Raw genomic sequence first — 20,519 nt, forward strand, 5'->3', positions numbered from 1 at the left:
TCTGCATGTGTAACAGCTGTGTTAAACCTTAAATTCAGCCAGACCATCCCTTGCCCTTCGACCCGTCCCCACTGCTGAGGAAAAAGTGAGCTACTCTAGCGATTGCGCTTAGTCACGTAGAAGTTTAGACCCGTTTGAGTTTATTCCGAGTGGAGAATGCCTGTTGTTGCAAAGGCTGCACATCGCTTCTCGCCTGCTGCAGTGTGATGGCATGGCACCAGCATGGAAACTGAAGCAAGAGTGTGTGGGGGGCGGCTGTTCCCTTTATGTATGTTGAGAGTTTGTCCTGAATGCTACCCACTCTTCCTGTCTTGGGGATGGGGGGTGTCTGGGCGGAGTACTCCCTTGTCTGTGGGGGAAAGGGGGGAGTGACTACCCTTGACCTTGCCTTGGAGGTGTGCTTGGGGGCTGTTTTGAGTGCCCCTCCCAATGTCATGCCTCATTGAGGGAGGCTGCCCTGATACTCTTTGGAGGGAGGAAGGACTGCCCCGAATGCCCCTAGCCCTGCCCCTTGTGTGGGGGCAATGCCCTTCATGTCCTTTCCCCCCTCATGAGTATGGAACTGTGCTGTGCCCAGCCCCCAGGACTGTGGGGGGCAGCCCCTGCCCCATGGAAAGGGTTACTACTCTGTCTGCATACGGGGTGGGGATTACTGTGAAGGCCCGTTCCCCCTATGTGTGGGGCGTGTGAGAGAGACTGAGACTGCCCTGAGCCCTCCCTGCCCCCGGGAGGGGCTGTCCCAGCTGACCCATCCATCCCCTGCCCTATGGGGGGGGGGCTGCCCTAGGTGCCCCTCCTGCCCCAGAGAGGGGGCGTGGCTACCCTCCCCGCTGCCCCAAGCAGGGGGCTGGCCCAGACCCCGCCTCCTTGGGAGCTGTTGCTCCCAGACGCCCCCTCCACCCCGAGAGGGGACAGGGCGCCTCCCCGTGGGCGCCATTTTGGATCAGGGCAAGTTGTCTTGCCCGGCCTTGTGACGTCACCCGCCGCGACGCTGGCGCCGGCGGCTGCGCGAGGACCCCGCCGCGGGGTGTCCGCTGAGCTGCCTGCCCCGGGAGTGAGGGTGGCGAAGGGAGCTCGGGGCCGCCCGTCATGGAGCCGCCTCAGGCCCCGGGGGGGCGCCGGGGCTGCCCGCTGCTGGAGGACAGCTTCACCCGCCTGGCCTCCCAGAGCAACGTCTACGGGCTGGCGGCGCTGGCGGGGGGCGGCCCGGGCCGGGGGGGGGACCCCGAGGGGGGCCCCGAAGGGGAGGGGGGGCCGGAGGCAGCGGGGGGGCCGGCGCAGGGTGGGGGCGGGGCCCCCGAGGGGGCTGGGGGCCCGGGGCGAGCCGGGGGCGGGGGCCCCCGGGGGCTCCTGGTGGCCACGCTGAAGGGGAAGGTGATTTACTTCCGCTACCAGGACCTGCGGCAGAAATTGCGGCCGGTGGCCAGGGAGCTCCAGTTCACCTACATCCCCGGTGAGAGGGGTCAGGGGTCATTCTGGGGTCAGGGGTCACAGGCCAAGGGAATCCCAGTGCTCCTACATCCCCGGGGAGAGGGGTCGGGGTCATTCTGGGGTCAGGGGTCACACGGGGTGAGTGGCCAAGGGAATTACAATGCACCGACATCCCTGGGGAGAGGGGTCAGGGGTCATTCTGGGGTTGGGGGCGTTTCAGTTCACCTCCGTTCCTGGGGAGAGGGGTTAGGGAGCATACTCAGGTTGGGGGGAGTCCAACCGGGGTGGGGGACAAGGACGTTTTCACTTCATTTCCTTGGTGAGAGAGGTCAGATTGGGGGCGGGGGGAGGAACTGGGAGTCATGGTTAGGGCGGAGGCTGGGAATAAGGACTCCTGGGTTTGGGGAGAAGACTGGGGTCTTGAGGTTAGAACAGGGAACTGGGACTCCTGGGTTCTATTCCCAGCCGTCCTGGTGATTCTTTGTGTGGCCTTTGGCCTGTGTCTCAGTTTCGCTGTCTCTCTGGAATGAGGATAATGGAACTGATCTTTTTAAAGTGCTTTGAGATCCTCCCTCTGGTGCAATGCAGCCATTGTTTTTAAAGGCATGTGAGAGGTTATGGAAAAACACTCTTTGTTTGTATAAGGCCTGCAAACAGGAGTCAAGTATGGTGCCAAGTTTATTATTATTGCATTAAACTTCGTGACCTTTGGCAAAAATCTAAACTGTTAATCTAAGATCGTAAACTCTGCAGGGCAGGGACTGTTATTTTAGTCTGTGCTTGGACAACACTAGCACCATGGGGACCTGTTCCCTGGTACAAATCATAGTAACCAGTTGTGTAAATGATTTATTGTTTCTTGGCAGTTGATGCTGAGATTGTCTCGATTGACACTTTCAGCAAGTCGCCGCCGAAGAGGGGTCTCGTGGTGGGAATAACTTTCATTAAGGTACCTGCTTTTCCTTTCCTGCCCTCCACTTTCTTCAACAGATGGAGTTTGTTGCATTTTAAAACGCATGTAGCTCTGTGGAAGGTGCTGGAGTGAAATCCCTCAGGATGTAGCTAGCAACAAACCTGCTACGTCCCAGTCATCAGCAGGGCAAACTTCTGCACTACATATGCAGCCCTAATCTGTCTAATTCCACGCACATCTGTCTAAACTAGCAACCTAATATGATCCTCATTACTGTAGCACCTCACTATCTTTAATTCTTACAACTCTCCTGTGAGGTAGTTCCATGCTATTATCCTCAGTGTACAGATAGGCAGTGGAGACCCAGAGTGGCTAAATGACTTAGACACCCAATTGCCACTGAGTTTCAATGGGATTTGGGTGCCTAGGCCCCTTAGGCTCCTATGAAAAATCTCAGCCCAAAGTTTTGGCTTCTTTGCTGAGACAGCTAGCATGAAAGAGGGCTGAGACCCGCTCTGTGCCTCAGTTTTCCCATCTGTAAAATGGAGATAATTATACCAACCTCCTTTGTAAAGTGCTTTGAGAGCTACTGATGGAAAGTGCTAGATGTTATCTAGGCCACTGAACCAGCTGTTATTCCCATGACAGTGACAACTTTGAGTCCCTGATTAACTGCCTATTGTACAGGCCAGTATTTTTCCCTTGTACTCCTCGGTCCGGGTCCGTCTGTTGTCTCTCGTGAGATAATTAGACCATAAGCTTCGTGGGGCAGGGAGTGTGATTTTGATCTGTGTTTCTGCCTAGTGCCGTGGGGTGCTGGTCCATGACACGGGCTCTTAGATAATAGTAGAGGTGAAGGATTTAGACTCCATTGTTGGTCCCCAGAACTGTCTGTTCCCTTACGAAAATGGTATGATAATGTTTCCTTTTTAAAAGTTGTGCTTTGAAATGAACCCCACGGGTTCTGTTACTCCATAAGCTAATGTCTCTGATGCTCCTCAGACGGATTCTTCTTTTTCCCTGTCTCTCTCTAGGACTCTGGAGATAAAGCGAGTCCATTTCTGAACATTTATTGTGACTATGAGCCCGGATCGGAATATAACCTGGACTCTATCGCACGTAAGTAACCAAGCTAATGTCTGACCTCTGATCCCTGTGCTGTTGTCTGGTGGGAGCAGGGCAGCAGAGAGTAAACATAATTGGCCTCCTGCAGTGAACCCAAGGGCTGCGATCTCGTCACATCTTACAAGCTAAGCCGGATCAGACTGGCTCAGTATTTAGCTGTGGGACCTCTCGGGGAAACAGGTGCTGCAGGGAGTGGTGTTGGTGACCCCACTGGGAGTGCTCTGAAGAGTGGGCGCTCTCCCCTGTGAGGCACCCTCTTTCAGAGAAGACCTAACTGAAATCTGGCCAGTTACAGGTTGCAAAAGGTCCCCAGGCGCTTTCCCTAAAGCTCTGGTTGTCATCCCTGGTGTCCTGGCCACTGTGAGTAATGGTGTTGTCTTCTGCCCTGCTCAGCAGGGACTGTCCCTTCCTGTGTGTCTGTATGGCCTCTGGCACGATGGGCTTCTGGGCGTGGCTGTAATCCAAACAATAAACAACAAATAACAGTTGCAATGCTATGGCAGTTCTGTGTGCTGTAGCCCACCCCAGAGGTGGCTGCATTTTAGTGATAGGTGAGTCACCCTGGGGGATCCTGGAGGCTGAAAGGTGCTGAGGAAATGGAAGGTTTTGTTCCAGAGATGAAGATCTTTAAGTTACTACAGAGAATTCTTGCTAGAACTGGCTGCCTAATGTAACTCCTGCTGGTGCACCCATCCTTCAATCATTTAAATGTACCGCCTGCAGAACTGAGCTGGGTGGCTGGGATTTTAACACTGTTCCAATCCTCACCTTGAAGAGGCTTACAGATTTATTCTGGTCCCCCTGTCTTCTTACTATGGAAACATATTAAAAAGGAAATATGTATCAGGAGGCTCTTGTTAAATTTTAGGCCCTTCAGCCTTCCTAGAATCCTAGGTAGATCCATCTCCCCTCTTTAATTCCTGCTAGGACCCATTTCGCCCATAGCTGGGGGGAAGGGCGGGGGCAGTGCAAGACTGACAGAATGACTGTCTGTTCCCCAGCCTAATTTGAATCATGGTTATTACGGTACTGCCTAGAGACCCCGGCCAAGATTGGAGCCCCGTCGCGCCGGGCTCTGCCCAGACCCCGGCCAAGATCGGAGCCCCGTCACGCCGGGCTCTGCCCAGACCCCGGCCAAGATTGGAGCCCCATCGCGCCGGGCACTGTACGTGCGCCTAGTAAGAGACAGCCCCTGCCCCAAAGAGCGTACAGGCTAAACAGCCAGGGTAACCAAACAGTAAGCTGAAGGAAGGATTGTCACCCTCATTTTATCCTTTCACAGCCCTGCTTTGAACCCTGTCACTGTGCAAAAAGATTGGAAAAAAATCCGTGAACCTTAAGAAAAGTTGTTTTGTGGGGTGGGGAGGCATCTGTATCTCAGAAATCCCTTTGTCGCACAGTCCCCTATATGGATCACTAGCCTATCCAGCGCCCCCATGAGGCACACCACATTCCTGTGCAATCTGAGTTCCCCTGCAGATTTTAGAGGACTTAGACGAGTCGAGCGTGGAACAGAACGCTGGCTATAACCTTTAACTCTAGCTGACCCGGCACTCGTCTCCAGTGAGGGCGTGAGGCCCGCAGAGGTGTGGTGATGTGCCAGGGTCACACAGCGAGCCTGTGGCCGCGCTGGGACTTGAACGCCGATCTCTTAGATCCCTGGTCACATGGGCATCTACCGCTTCCCTTTGAGGTGGGGATTAAAGCGTCGATTGCAGGAATGCTAAATGTCGAAGTAGATCCTCTGGGCCGCAGCCTCTGACTCTCAGAGAGCGTGTGGTGCGATTTGTGATGGTGTTTTGTTAGAGAACCGGCGGTTAATTCTGTGTCCGATTTCCCTTCTTACTCGTCTCTGTTCTTCCCCTCCAGAAAGCTGCTTGAACCTGGAGCTGCAGTTCACCCCATTCCAGCTGTACCATGCAGAGTACGTCTACCGCTCCGCCGTTCTCTTCTCTTCCCATACACGAGCCTGTGAGCTCACGCTAGCAATAACCATCCATCTCCCCAGCCCCTCCCTGCTTTAAACATCAGCCGGAAAAGAAACATTGAAGACCTTGGGATTTGCCGTTCTGTCTTTCGGAGGCCTGGGTGTGTCGGGCATGGTCGGCTGGGCGGTGGCGCACAACAAGGCGGGTGATCCGGGAAAGGCATTTCAGAAACATGCGGGGGTGGCTTCCAGTCTCTGTGACCCTTGGGCAGTGGAGTTTACAATTGTGACCAGAGCGGTCACTGATGCAGGGAATGGGGCATTGTGGGACAGCGCTGGAGGACTGTTAGGGTCAACACAGGTCACACAGTGTCTACACTTGCCCTGCGTCGATCTTGGTAGTATGGCCATCGTGCCAGACTGCCTGGGGAGGTGGTTTGACTGCGTCGCCATAAGGGAGCGTTTACATCGGCCGGAGACAAATGGACGTGTGGACACATGCGCAAATAGGATGATGCTGGCAACTTATATCAACCTCCGTTTTTAGGTGTTGACCAGGCCTAGGATTGTTCATGCTCCTTAAAGATCCGGTAGCACTTTTCTCGAGAGTTAGGCGTGTCAGCCCTGGGCGGTAGCCAGGCGGGTGGACTGTGTGTGCTGGATCCCGAAGTGCTGAACACGCTCAAGTCCTGCTGAAGTCCCTGAGAATCAGGGTGCCCAGCACCGTTCCGAACCAGGCCCGTGCGAAGCGCTTTGGGATCCATCGGCAGCAAAGTCTTTCCTCCAGCGGCACCTTTCCCGCAGCTGGGTCCTCAGATGCGTGAAGTCATTTTCCTTTTCTGCTCTTCTAGAGTCCACGTTGGAGACCAGCCAGAGACCGTCTTTCTGCTGAGCGGGAACGACCCCTGCATCCACCTGTACAAAGAGGTGAGATCAGTGCACACGACGGCCACGCACAGCTGGGTTCTGCCCTGCTACGGACCCATGTGCTCCGGAGCTCACTCGGAGAACAGTTGAGTCCTGTGTGGCGTGGCACCTTTCCTCTCCAACACCGGGATTACTTACCTTCACTAAAATGCAGCCACCTCTGGAGTGGGGTGGGGCAGCTGTTAACATGGGGATCCCTCACGCAGGGCTGACATGCAGCTGTCTCTGGAGTGGGGTGTGTAAGGGTGTGGACTCACCCCTGCGGCGCCCCCTACAGGTTGCTTCGGGAAATCAGCTCGTCCAGCATCTGGAGCGCCCTCTACAGGCCAGTGTCCTCCTCTGGCCCCCGTGTCCCTCCCAGGACCCGGTGCCCCTATTACTGGGATGCTGCCCCCTGGCAGTACCCCACAGATCAGGGTCTCCCCTCCCTGGGGAACCCCCATCCACTACCCCCACCTTGCCTCAGTACTAGGCCACTGCCAGTCACCAACTAGCCCCCGCTCCCTGGGGCAGACGGCAGTATAGGCCACTCATCACTGGCAAGGTTGGGTTTGGACCTGCTGCCTTGGCCTAGCCCTGGGCTGCCCTCTGCAACCCCCAGTACCCCTTAGCCTTCTTCTAGGCCACAGCCTGGGGCTTTCCAGGCTGGAGCTCCCCAGACCTGCTCCACCCAGGTACGCTGTCTCTGCTCCCTGCAGCCAGGCCCTTCTCTCTCTGAAGGCAGAGAGAGACTCTGGCCTGAGCGCCTGGCTCCCAGCCCTTATAGAGCCTGCTGAGGCTGTTTGGGGCCTGGCCCCCGCTGCAGCCACTTCCCCCAGTCAGCTCAGCCTTCAGGCTGCCTGCTCCCTGGGCTATCCACCCTGCTACAGGTGGGGCAGGAATCGCTCACCCAGTGCCAAAAGTGGCCCCTGAAGGGTTGAGGTGTGGCAGCTTCTTCCCCAGTCATCCGTATAGCGCTTTAGGACCGGAAATGGGAGATGCTGTGATGAACTGCATAATGCAGGCTGAGGAATTTCCCCCTGTTCTTTCTGCGGTTGAGTTAGAGCAGAGCTCTTAGGAAGAGATGTCCTGTCTCGAGAGAGTCTCCAAGAGCTGAGACTCCACCACAGCTCTTCACTGCTTCTCTAATACTCAGAGCCCTGCCCTGGAGCACTGGCATCGCACTGTGCGGCTCTCTGCCCCTCCCCTGGGCATCGCAAGGCTGGGAGCTGCTTGTGTGTCACCAGGTGCAGGTTCACTTCCTTCTCAGAGATGCAGTGCTGCTGGTATCGGCGTGGGGGGAGGAATGTTGTAATAGCAAAGTGTTACCTAGCACTCTTCGTCAGTAGATCCTAAAGCACTTTACAGAGGAGGTTGGTCTCATCATCCCTTTGGGGATGGGGAAAATGAGGCACAGGGAAAGAGAAGTGACGTTGCCCAGCAGGCCAATGGCAGAGCCGGGAATAGTCCCGGGTCTCCGGAGTCTGTGTGGTGATCCGGCCACGCTGCCTCAAAGGCACAGTGAGGCAAGTTGAATGCGAGTAACTGGGATTGGCCCCCAGTGTATTTGAGCATAGTGTCTGGCCTGGAGGGTTTCCAGCCATCTCCGGGGCAATGACGCGACTGCTTCCCCCTTGCAGAACAAAGGCTTGCACCAGTTCGAGGAGCAGCCCGTGCAGAACCTCTTCCCGGAGCTGCAGGAGCTGCCCAGCAAGTAGGAGAAATGGTTTGTTAGGGACGCGTCCCCCGTGTGAGCAGCAGTGCTGGGGAAGTGTCTGTGTTAACGTGTGCCGGGCCCGGGGGGGGACACACGACTCGTTACCGCAAACCGGGGCCAGATCCCCAGATTGGCGTCACTCCATTGGAGTCAAGGCATCCATTTGACACCAGCTGCGGCTCTAACCCATGGTTTATACCCAGCTAACACCAGTGGTTCCCAGCCTTTCCCAGGCTAGGTCGCCCACCCCACCTACCCGGACCTCTTCCCCTCCTTAGCAAGTGGGCAACGTGGTCGTGACTCCAGCCTGCAGGTTGCGATCTCTGCTCTGTCTGGTTCTCATGTGCAAGGGCTTCCTGCTGCTACTCTCAGCTCTGCTGCTCCTTATCCCCCTGACATGTCCTCCTCCTTCCCCGCCTGAGTCTCTCCTACCGCCTTTTCCTTTCCTCCCCCTCTCCCCCCGGTGGCGCACAACCCCACGTGTTGTATTTCCCCCCCAGCGTGCTGTGGCTGGACGTCTGCAACATCCCCGGCTCAGGCCGGCGTCTCACAGCCTTCGGGTGCCAGAGCGGCTACGTCCGGGTGGCCCAGGTGGAGCAGGCCAGCAGAGGTGAGCTGGGGCTGCCCTTCCACGGGCACACAGGGTATTGGTGGGTGAGCCAGGTGTGACGGGTTCCCCCCGCGGTGCCACCTGGAACTGGGGTACTGCTGAGCCCTCTGACGCATCAGCCTGGGCTCCCTCTCTCTGCTGTGACAAGCTGCAGACCCGCTCCTGATCCTACACTTCCGCCAGCATTCACACACCCAGCTGCAGTTACATGCAGGCTTTCTGGCTAGCCACTGCACGAACCAACAGTCGAAAGGCTACAGCCAAAATTACCACCAGCTTCCCAACCTAGGACCCCAGGGCTGTACCGTCCTGACCTGGTCCAAACCCCAATCAGTATGAATTTATTGTCCAGTTCACCTCCCCCCTCAATGTGGAGAGGATTATGCAACAGCCTTTGTCCCTTGAGCTACATTTTCCCGTACATTTCACTCAAACTCACTGGTTTAGATAAAGCAAAAACCAATGTATTAACTACAAAAGATAGATTTTAAGTGATAGCAAACAGATTAAAGCAGATTACGTAGTAATTAAACAGAAACACAAACCGTCTAACACACTAGTTAGATTGAATATGAGTTAGAAGTTTCTCACCCTGAGAGAAGGTACAAGCAGGCTGCAGATTCTTAAGGTACAAGCTACACTTGCTTTGCAACTTGGAATCCCCAGGCGTTTCATACACCGGCGAGCAATCCCTTTAGCCTGGGTCCAGCACTTCACCCCGTTCAGTCTTTGTTCCTCGGGTGTTCCCAGGAGTCCTCTTGTGTGGGGAGTGAAGAACCACAGAGGACATCACTCCCCGCCTTCTATAGCATTAGCATATAGCGGGGACCCTTTGTTTCAAAGCTTGGTTCCCAGCCTGGTTTGTGGGAAAACACTGACATCCCAAGATGGAGTCCAGCATCATGTGGCCTGGTCACATGCTCTTGTAGCGTCACAGCAGCCATCACGCACAGGCTGTCTGGCGTGTTCTCAGAAAGGCTCGCCAGATGGGGAATGAGCTTCTCCTGAGGCCTGTGGTTTTTCCCAGTGGCTCATTGCCCTCAATTGGCCCTTCCCAACCGACCATCTAGACTGACAGCTAGTGGGCGTTACCCAGGTGTAACTACAATGACGTACAGATACACAGTCAGTATTTATAACTTCTGATACAGAAATGATACACGCGTGCAAATAGGATAATCCTATTCAGCAAATCATCCCTTTTCCACTGACCCCTTACGTGACCTGTTTTGTACAAAATGCATCACAGTGATGTCATCATCATCCTCGACCTCTGAAGAATATGGGGGTCAGCGTCACACCGGGAACAGGGCAGGGATCAGCCGAGTCTCAGTCCAGTCCTTGGGCAGGAGGTGCCGTGGCCATTGGTGCAGACAGGGGCCTGATCCCCAGCTGGAATGGATCAGTCTGGCGTCAGCGGAGCACCTTCCCTTTACATCTGGCCCTATTGGCACCAATGGGGAGCTGCCGGGTTACACCGGCTGGGAGCGGGCTGAGGGACAGCCGTTTAGATCTCCCATAAACTGCTCCTCCCTCGGCCACTGAGTCCCCTCTTGCGAGCACAGAGGGCTCCCCTCTCTAAGACGGACACTTAAGAAGGAGGGGAGCTCATCTGAGCCGAGGCTCTGCACGGCCCAGGGGAGCAGACTGCGGGAGCTTCCTACTACACCCCTCGGGACGGGCTTGGCCAGATGGGATCTGATGGGCGTTTTCATCTCTGCTGGGGATGACCCTGCCCTAGTCTCTGGAGAGGAGATGGACCAGAAGGCCGCTTATGGGGCTTTTTCATCTCTAGATCTCAGGGTAGATCTGGCCTCTCCACCCACGGGTCCCGTGAGGCACTGACCCACATTTAACTCTGTCCTCCCTGCAGCAGGGCGTGTGTCGAGTAAGGCCGTGTCTACACTGGGTGGGAGTTTCAACCACTAGTGCGCCAGCACTGGTCCAAACGGCTAGCGTAGGCCTGCTGCGAATCGTGTCTACACAAGCCGTCTGCACCAGTGTGGACTAGCGCCGGGCACAAAACACTTTTCCCGTCCCGCAGGAACGTTGGAGATTTTGAAGCCGTTTCCCTCTAAATTGGGACAAAAAGGTCGAAATTCCCCCAAATTTCACAGCCCGAGAGACCAAAATCAGTCCGGGTTCAGGTCAAAGGAAGCGTTTAGTTAATTTCCAAATGTTTCAATTGCAACCTTTTTTTTACCCTTTGTTTAGTGTAAACCAGGTTAAATTTCAACCCGCCCCCCCCCTCCCCCCCAACTTTTCTGAAACATTAAAACTTTTTATTTTTCCAGTCGGGAAATTCATCAAAACGGATCATTTCCCGCTCACGGTTTTGGGGACTTGGCGGGAGAACATTTTGTCCAAAAAGTCCCACCCAGCTGTAGCGTGGGCAGGGCCTACGCTCCTTCCAGGCTGGGTCGTCCGCCTTGCCCACCGCATCCTGTGTCTCCGCTCTCCGTTGCAGAGGTGCTACAGACCTGGAGCATTCAGCAAGACGGCCCCATCTCCAAGGTCCTGGTGTTCAGGCTGCCGTCCTCCGAGAGCGACCCTGCCCAGAATGGTGAGCACGAAGGGAGCTGGGGGTGGGAGGCGTGGCTTAGATTTGAGCAAGCAGACATTGGGAGGGTTCATTTGTAACTCGCGGGGTGCTCTGTGGGGTCTGATGCACATTAACCCTTGCAGCGCAGGGTACAAATGAGCTTGTTCTTTGCCTTCCCTCGCAAACAGTCCCAGTCCCCTCCCTCGCTCCAGTTTCCACCCACTCGTGTGTCCTTTGGGGCTGCCTGGGGTTCAGGTGGGTTAGCTAACAGGCAGTTGTTCTGTGCCCTAAGTCTTGGGGGGCACATTTCGGGGAGGTACAGGCCACAGGAGTCCTGCTTCTGCTTGGCATGACCCTTGCAATGGAATCGGGCTGAAGCGAGGCAACAGGTGGAGTGGGGGTCGAGGAGGGCCCAGATGAGCTTGCCTGCCAGATGGGGAGAGGGAAGCTGCCAGGTTGCCCGGAGCCCTGCAATAGCCTGCTGGCTGGTGTGTTTTCCCCGTCACGACCCGCTGTGTCTGCTCCCCCAGGTAATGCTGGCGACCAGGGTTACAGTGTTCTCGTCACTAGCACTATCGAGCTGTCCGTGGTGTACAGGTCAGTGCTGGGGCCGGGCGGGGGCTGGAACACGCTAAGATGCACTTTCCCGGCGCTCTCCCCGTGGGGCCCTTTCCGGGCCCTGACTGGGGATGACGGGATCACGAGGGCAGATTGAGCGTGGGGTCGAGGGTGCGGATGCTACCATCGGAGAGCCGCTGCGGTCTCCTCCCACCCAGCTCATCTGCACTTGGATTGGCAGGATCCCTCTCCCATGTGCCCACGAGCGGAACGCGCGGCCTTGTCTCCCCTCCGGTTCTGTTGGAGACAGGGCTGTGACCAGGAGAATGGCCTGCCTAGCCCAGCAACACGCAGCCTTTCCCGGAGCCAGGGTCCTCCCCAAGGAGCCCTCCTCAGTCCTGACCCTGACCCAGGCTTCCTGGGGGGGTGTGGTTGAGACGCAGCGTGGCCCAGCACGGGGGCTGGGCTGGCACTCAGGAGATCTCTGCTGTGTTTGGTAACTTCCCTCACCGTGCCCCCCAGGAACGTCCTGACCCACGGGCTGGCAGACCAGCTGACCCTGCCAGCCAGCGACCAGCATGACAGCGTGCTCTGTGCCCTGGTGACTGACGTCGATTTCGACGGCGCGCCTGAGATACTCCTCGGCACATATGGACAGGTAGGCGGAGGGGCATGGCGGGGTGCTGGGGGAGGGCTGCTGCTTCCCTGCCTGCATGGTGAAACCCACTGAAACGGGCTGGTCTAGGGCCGACCCCAGGCAGTGAGCGAGAGCATGTGTCAGGTGGGATCTGCTGTGTGAATCTGTGATGGGGCACCGAGGGATTGGCCAGTCCCAGCTGCTTCAGAGGAAGGTGCAACAAACTCTGAAGTGACAGGGGAACTGCTCTGCCACAGGGTGACCTGGCCTTTTACTAGGCTGAGTCAAGGGGGCAGAAGCTCCCTGCAAATGGGGGGCAGAGGGAGTGAGGGGAGATACTGAGACTCTGCCAGGTGGGAGGGAGGGGGGCAGCTGGCTCCAGGCGGGGAATGGGGGTCCCGGGGGTTCCTACCTACTCCCTGGCCTGTGATACTTCCCTGGGTCCCACTCTCACATCCATCGTCCCCCACCCCCATGCCGGGTTTACGCTGGGGTGGAGCTCCCACCTCCTGGTTCTGTCGTCCCCGGATCATGTGACAGGAGCATGTGACTCAGGTTCAGCGCTGCTGGGAGATCACAGAATCGAACTCTAGCATCATCGAAATGTTGGGCTGGAAGGGCCCTCGAGAGGGCATCGCGTCCAGCCCCCTGCGCTGAGCCAGGGCCAAGTGAACCTAGACCAACCCAGACAGGGGTTTGCCCAACCTGTTCTTAAATCCGCCAGTGACGGGGACGCCACAACCTCCCTGGTCACCGGTCCCAGAGCTTCACCGGCCTTAGAGATAGAAAGTTTGTCCTAATATCCAACCTAGAGCTCCCTTGCTGCCAATTAAGCCTGTTCCTCCTTGTCCTACCAGCAGTGCACAGGTGATCACCATCCTCTTTGTACCAGCCTTGAAGACTGGTCAGGTTCCCCCTCACTCATCTGTTCTCCAGACTACATGTGCCCCGTTGTTTTAACCTCTCCTCCTAGGTCAGGGGTTTTAAACTTTTCTCATTTTTGTTGCTTTCCTCTGGGCTCTCTCCAGTTTGTCCACATCTTTTGTAAAGTGTGTTCCCCAGCGCTGAGCAAAGCGGGACAGTTACCTCCCGTGTCTTATTCACGACACGCCTCTTAACACACCCTGCAGTGCTAGTCCCCCTTTTCACAACTGCATCACATGATTGACACACATTTGATTTGTGATCCCCTCTAACTCCCTTCTCCGTTTCAGCCGGACGACCCCCTAGCCAGGTATAAAGGGCGAGAGGGAGAGATTCAAAGGCGCGAGGGAGCTGTGGCAGCTGGTCTGCGTGGAGGATGGGAGCCCTCGGGAGGGGTCTCCTGAGCTAGTGAGCCTGCAGACAGAAGTTGGGCGTGCCTGGTTTTAAGCTGAACCGTCTTAGGATAAAAAGTGCAAAGCCCCAGGTTGTGGTGATTTTGTTTCGCTGCAGAGTTGGGGAAACTGAGGCAGCGCCCTGTTGGGCACCAGATAAGGTGAGACCCTGTTACGCACCCTAGTGGCTAGAGCGCAGCTCGTGCCCTGAAGCAGGAGAATCTCTAGCCCTGCCAAATCCTCGCTGGTCTAACGCTGGATTTTCTTGTTAATCACACAAACATCCCTCATTGAATCCCGCTAAGCTCTTGGCTTCAGTGAAATCCTGTGGCAGGGAGTTCTACTGGCTAACAAAGTTTAAAGTGTGTGTGTGTTTGGTTTCCTGTGCGCGCCTTCTGCTGAAATGGGCAGTAAATGCCAGGCCTGCTGGAGGAGGGACGGCTGTCCAGAGGTGGGGGCTGATTAGGAGCTTCCTGGCTCTTTTGCAAATGTTGGTCATTTCGTGCTGTGCCTGCATCCCGCTGGGTTCCACCCTCCCCTGCCAGCACAGCCTGGCCATCGTTAGCACGGCCCATCTGTCCGCCTGCACACTCGCCGGCCTGCTTCCCAGCACGTTTCTCTCTTCCCCCGTTGCAGGAGCTGCTCTGTTACAAGTACTGGAGCTCGGGAGCGACCGGTGCTGGTGCAGCCGAGGCCGAAGCCCCGTCGCAGCCCGCTGGGGAGTTCCATCTGCTCTGGAAGCGGAGTTTCCCCAGCCCCCTGCTGTCCATGGAGTACGCAGACCTGACCTGCGACGGGCTATGCGAGCTGGCCGTGGTGTGTCTGAAGGGGCTGCATGTTCTGCAGGTGAGTTGGCCCTTCTGAGAAGGCCAAGCAGATCTCAGTAGCCCTCCGACTTTAGCTGTCCCAGTGTCCTGGCCAACGATAATGACCTTCCCTCCGACTGAAAACTCTCCTGTTCTGCTTCACTTCCTGTCCTAAACTGGTGCGTGGGGTTGCTATGTGGATGTTAAACAGCTGCCGCATCCCAGCCTGGAGGTGGCTGCATGTCAGTGGCAGGTGAAGTGATCCTTGCATATGTGGCTTAAATCCTTTGCAATCTTTGGGGATGAAATCTGCTGCAAGAAATGCGAGAGGAATATTTTAAAGTTAGATTTCTGATGTATCCGTGTGGTCCCTATTTCTGGGGATCGGGACCCCCCTCCTTGCGATGGTGAGACGTTCCACCCTGAGGGAGTCTTCCCCTCTCACTGGCCAATCGAGAGTCTCCCAGAATTCCCAGAGCTGATAAGACCCAGGCTGCAGCACTCGGGGGATGCTGAACGTGGCTGGGGAGGAGGGATGTAGGAAGCTGGTTGTGTTTCACTGCTGCAGACTGTCGGGCCATCTGGTCGGGTGTTGCTGCCTCTTCCTGTACTGGCTCTGGTCACTGGTCCATCCAGTCGGGTGGTGCAGCCTTCAGCAGTGCCCAGTGCCGGTACAGAAGATGATTTAAAAAAAACACCTTTCCGCAGCTCTGACAGTGTCACAGTCCAATGATATGGGAGGGCAGGGGATTCCTGCTGTGATCTGCTCATGCACTAGATTTGGCTCTTCCTGTCTTAGCTGCAAAAGTTATTGGTGATAGAAGCATCGCAAGAACTGACCCTCTGATCTTTGCGCTGTGAACACCACCGCCGGTGCCTGCCCACCACATGAGGGAGTATTTCCTTGTATCACGTCTAGATTCCCTGGGCCTTACCTTGCTGGGGATCCACCGGCGCTTGTATGGGCCGAGGGTAACGAGGAGCTCAGAGTTCATAGCTCCGTCGAGTCCCTCCTCCACTCTGCTCTTTGCCTATTAACGAGTCGTTTAAAATAGAACCGTGGGCCCCGAGCCAGCCCCTGCGTGCCGGGGAACAGAGAAGGGCAGCAAACGGGGGTAAAAACCCCATTTCCAAGTGGTGGCGAATGTCCCCAGCACAGGTGCTGCAGAGCACAGCCAGAACGTTGCATGCAGCAGTGGGGAGCTTATATCCAAGAGGAGCAGCCCAGGATCGGGAGGGCCGCCCTAGCCCCGTTGTCCTTGTACTGCAGGTTTTGTCCTCTCGGAGAATCTTCCCAGAGAGCCGCAGTCTCGTAAACAGAGGCAGGACTTTCTGCCCTTGCCGACTGTAGGAAGGAAGAGGGAGACTGTCTCTAGGGCTGAGAAAAGGCAAACGTCTGAGTTGCCCTAGTCCGGTTCTCCATAGTCGGCCTTATGTACAGCCCCAAACGCTACTTGTAAACCCAGCTGTCACAAGGGAAAGGTGCCAGGCCTGAGTCCCGCAGTTTGACATCGGGGTACAGTCAGAAATGCCAGACGACTTTGCAACGTGCGTTCTGTGCGCGACGCACCCCAGGCCGCTTGCCAGGATACGGAACAACTAGCAGAGAAAGAAAGAGCAGATCCGTTCAGCGGCAATTGATTATCATCCTGCTGGCACCTAGGAACCCATTGCCCCTAGCGGGCTCATGAGATGGAGAGAGGCAGGCAGGCAGGAGTTGCAGAGGAGAAGATCCTTGCGCGGATGTGCGTGCAGGGTTAGCAGAAGCGAGCGCTAAGCCAGTCGAGCGGCGGGAGACCAGGCCTGTCGGGTTGGCTGAAGCGAGTTCTGGCCGGTGGGCGATCTGAACTGGCTCCTGAAATGAAGGGGGGGTTATCGGTAGCTGGGCCGTAACCTCCCTGGACCCGTCCTGCTCACCAGCTCACTGCTTCTCTCCCTTCTCCTCCCACACAGCACAGCCTGAAGCAGACAGCTCAATGCCTTCTGGAGAGGCTCCGCCAGGAGGTGGCACGGCGGGCGAACCACAGCCGCGCCTGCCAGCGGGTGCGAGATGCCAACGCGGATGGGGAAGCAGCAGAGGTCTAACTGGGCATGGCCTGCGCTCGCCACATCGCAGCTGATTTCTGGCCACCCTGGTTGCAGGAGCCTGCTCTCCGCAGGGCTCCGGGAGGGGCTGGTGGTCAGAGGGGCCCTGAACGGCCAGGGAACAACGATGGCAGCGGCAGAGAGAGATCAGGACCTGACGGAGGATCCAGCCCTAACGGCTCTTCATCTGTGAGAGTGGAGCAGCCAACCAGGAAGCCGTACTATAGCCTTCCTGCCTTGGACGTGTGCCGGTTCCGCGCAGCATGTGCCCGGTACACACAGCACATAGCAGGCACGCCCCTCCTGCTGGGGAGAGCAAAGGACGAACCTCGGACTTCTCCAGCCCGCTCTGGGCCAGCCAGGCAGGGGCCAGCCTGTGGCACAAGAGGCCCCGAAAGTGTGACACCCAGGGCCACAGCTGACTTGGAGGGACGTTTACGTTAACCCCCCCACCCCTCCCGTCCAGTAAAAGTTCCCATGCACCCGGTGTCTTGCTGCCATCTGTGTCTTCCCTGGTAAGGGGTGTGGAGCTAGTTGGAGGTCCCTACTAGGGGGGCTGCAGGCCACTTTTCAGGGTGCATTTGGGGCCCTCCTGTGACCCTTTAATGGAGGAGCTCCTGGGCATTCCATTTGCAGCAGGTCCCCTGGGCCAGAGAAGGGTAAGCGGTCTGCGAGTGGGAAGAGACTAGAAATGGGCTCGTGTTTAGCAGTGAGGGTCTTTAACCGGTGGAGGCCCCGGATTCGCCATCACCTGCCGTCTTTGAGTCAAGTGGGTTCTGGAGTAGCCCCGCGAATGGAGCAGGGGGATGGACCCTGGTCAGTTTCTGAAGGGGGGGCCTGTGATACCAGGGGATGGGACTCAGTGACCCAGGAGGTCCCGTCCAGTCCGATGTTCCCACTGAAAGCCTGAGCATCTGGGCTGGATGCAGGAATCCCTAGGAGAGGCACTCTGCGGGGGGTCAGGCTGGATGATCAAAATGGGCCCTTCTGGTTTCCTCTAGTTATGCTTCTCCCTGTCTTACGGTTTATGGGGAAACTGAGGCACGTGTGGCCACGACCTGCCTGGGGTCACCCAGTGAGTCGGGGGTGGGGGGAGAGCAGGGAGTAGCTCCCCAGGAGGCCTGGCTCACCGCCTGACAGCCTGCCATGCCACAGGGCCAGGCAGCACCGTCTCTCAGAGCAGCAGCCCCATATACCCCTGCCAGACAAGAAATCCCCTTTCATATTAGACACCAGCTTGTGACGAGGGTCAGGGTTTGTCAGTTCCAAAGGCTGCAGGGAGGGAATCTCTGACTAATTTCCTGCATGATGCACACAAGCCTTGGACTCCGCATTTCCCGGAGGGCACCCGGGAGTGCTGCCTTCTGCGATGCAGCCAGGAGGGAGCAGCTTGCTTCCCAGGCGGCTGGGAGAGTCGGCAGCGGTTGCTGCTGGACCGAGCTGAATTGTCGGGAGTCTGGATCTTTCTAAGCTGGGTCCCTCTGGATCGCCTCTGGGGGGCTTGGGGGGCTGCAGTGGTTGGCGAAGGCTGGAAGCAGCTAGGGGCAGATGTGTGAGCCAGGATTCTCTAGCCGCTCAGCCTGAGGAGTGGGGCCCAATGAATGGGGGCAAGGGGGAAGTTTTGTTTTAGGCACAGGGGTCAGGAGATGTAGGTTTTATTCCAAGCGCTGCCGTGAACTCACTCAGTGGAATGGGGAGCTTGTCACCCAGGCAGCCGGGCGCCTGCAAGGCTGAAGTGGCTAACGCTTGTTAAACGCTCTGAGATCCTCCGCTGTAAGGGGCTACACAAGTGTCAGGTTGTTAGGAGGTGCCTGTGGAGCCATTTCTCCATCCTGCGTTCAGATTGTGACTCACCTCTTTGTGCCACGTCTCATTACCTCAGATCTGTACAGTACGGCCTCTAGGGAGCACGCCTGTCCTAACACCCAGCCGTTCTCAGGTGGATCCCGGAGCACTCGACATGACCTTGTTTTACAGATGGGGAAACTGAGGCACGGGGCGGGGAAGTGACGTGCCAAGCAGGCCTGAGGGCAGAGCTCTAAGCACTAGACTACAGTGTCACTTCGTACACTACAAATCAAACGGTAACGTCCAGGGAGATGCGGCAAAACCCAGCATTTCTGAGCTGTGGACATTTGCAGCCGTCTCGGCTCCTTCTGCCGTTCAGGAGGATTGTGTGTGTGTGTGTGTGTGTGTGTGTGTGTGTGTGAGCCGTTATCTCAGCCTCCCTCCCTTAATAGACTGAATCCTTCTTCTTCTTCCTGTCTCCCTTCCCGTCTTCTTCCACGCCAGTCCTGCCCTTCCTCCCTCCCCAGCTCCAGCGTCTGCTCTCTCTTTCCTTCCTGTGCCTCCAAGTCTTTAAAAAGAGCTGCTAGATAGGCCCCACCTCCCGTTTTTCCTGTCATGGGATGGCAGCTGGCGGGGTGTGATGGGATGGCAGGTAGGTGTGGGGGCGGAGAGGGAATGGGATAGCGGGGGGGAGTGTAGGAGAAAGAGTGAGTATTTATTGCAGGGGTTGGCAACCTTTCAGAAGTGTTGTGCTGAGTCTTCAGTTATTCACTCTAATTTAAGGTTTCGTGCGCCAGTCATACATTTTAACGTTTTTAGAAGGTCTCTTTCTATAAGTCTTTAATATAGAACTAAACTATTGTTGTATGTAAAGTCAATAAGGTTTTTAAAATGTTTAAGAAGCTTCATTTAAAATTAAATTAAAATGCAGAGCCCCCCGGACCGGTGGCCAGGACCCGGGCTGTGTGAGTGCCACTGAAAATCAGCTCACGTGCCACAGGTTGCCTACCCCTGATTTATTGCTTTAACATCAGGATGAATTCTGGAGCAGGCTGAGTACTGGATTGGAAAATCTGGTTCTGTTCTTCGCCTTTGCTGCTGGTGCCCACGCCCTGTCTCGGTGCCTTTCCTTTTCCCAGTCTTTGCTTACAGTGGAAGCCTTTTGGGACCGTCTTCTCCCAGGTGTGCATCCGGTGCTCGCTGAGGCTCTCTGTCCTACAGTAATACAAATGGTGAAATATACAAACCCTCTGCTCCAGTCCCCAGGGATTGGTTAGTGGATGTGAACCAGTGGATTGCCAAGCTTTTGAAATTGGGCCCAAACCCTTCAGTGAGCGGCCAGCTGCTAACTCCAGACAAACCAGCTTGAGTTCCAGCACGGCCTCCCGTGGCCAGCCGCCGGGACCTCAGGCTGGGGTAAGTCTTTTGGATTTTCCAAAATGTTCTGCACCCCCTGGAGTCAGTGTCCTCTAGCCCCTTCCATCGAATGGGGGCTGCAAGCGGGGTGTGGGGAATTCTTTTTAATTCCACCCCTTGCACCTTCTTCCTCTCTTTCATTTTAGAGCCCTCTGCCCCCATTTGCAGACCCACATTGCCGGGGAACAGTAACGCCTGGGGAGAGTTTATTAAATGTTGCACTGCTTGGAATGTTCTTCAGCGACTGCCGGCCAGACGGAGGGTGGATTAGCCCCACGGGCATGGCCAGCCCTTCTCAGGGCCCAGCCAGGGTCTAGGGGAACCACCAATAATTGCAGAGCGGGGGTGGAGTCACTAAAAGCACCGTCCCAGACAAAGGCAAAGGTTATCTATCTATCTCCGGGCTGCCCCTCTACTTGGCCCGTGTTTGGGACTCAGGAGATTTGGGACCAGGTCCTGTCCAGCAGTGGACTCCCTGTGTGAGCCTGGGTAAGTCATTTAGCTTCTCTGGGCCTCAGTCTCCTCATCTGTGAAATGGGGTAAATCATCCCTCCTTTCTTCTCCCTGGGATAGTCTCGTCTAGCTAGACTGCGAGGTTCATAGGCCGAGAACTATGTCTCATACAGTGGCTTGGCCTTCGTTAGAATAATTATCAGCAGTGTGCAAGTTGCTCGCAGTCGGTGACTCTTACTAGCACTGAATTCTCTTGCTTTCCTCCCCCCCCCCCCCATGTTCTCGTCTC

General features: G+C 56.4%; 1 protein-coding gene across 1 annotated transcript; it reads left to right on the plus strand.

Moving 5' to 3' along the window:
* Positions 1-1,030: 1,030 nt before the first annotated feature.
* Positions 1,031-17,060, plus strand: KPTN (kaptin, actin binding protein). Its single transcript, XM_034792469.1, has 13 exons — positions 1,031-1,204; positions 1,325-1,453; positions 2,298-2,380; positions 3,379-3,463; positions 5,339-5,393; positions 6,248-6,323; positions 7,943-8,016; positions 8,520-8,629; positions 11,097-11,192; positions 11,702-11,768; positions 12,252-12,387; positions 14,319-14,528; positions 16,442-17,060. The coding sequence occupies exons 1-13, from the start codon at positions 1,090-1,092 to the stop codon at positions 16,571-16,573; spliced, it is 1,368 nt and encodes a 455-aa protein (XP_034648360.1). The 5' UTR covers positions 1,031-1,089; the 3' UTR covers positions 16,574-17,060.
* The last annotated feature ends 3,459 nt before the right edge of the window (positions 17,061-20,519 follow it).

The sequence above is a fragment of the Trachemys scripta genome, chromosome 16 (assembly GCF_013100865.1).
Source record: "Trachemys scripta elegans isolate TJP31775 chromosome 16, CAS_Tse_1.0, whole genome shotgun sequence".
NCBI classification, from domain to species: Eukaryota; Metazoa; Chordata; order Testudines; family Emydidae; genus Trachemys; species Trachemys scripta.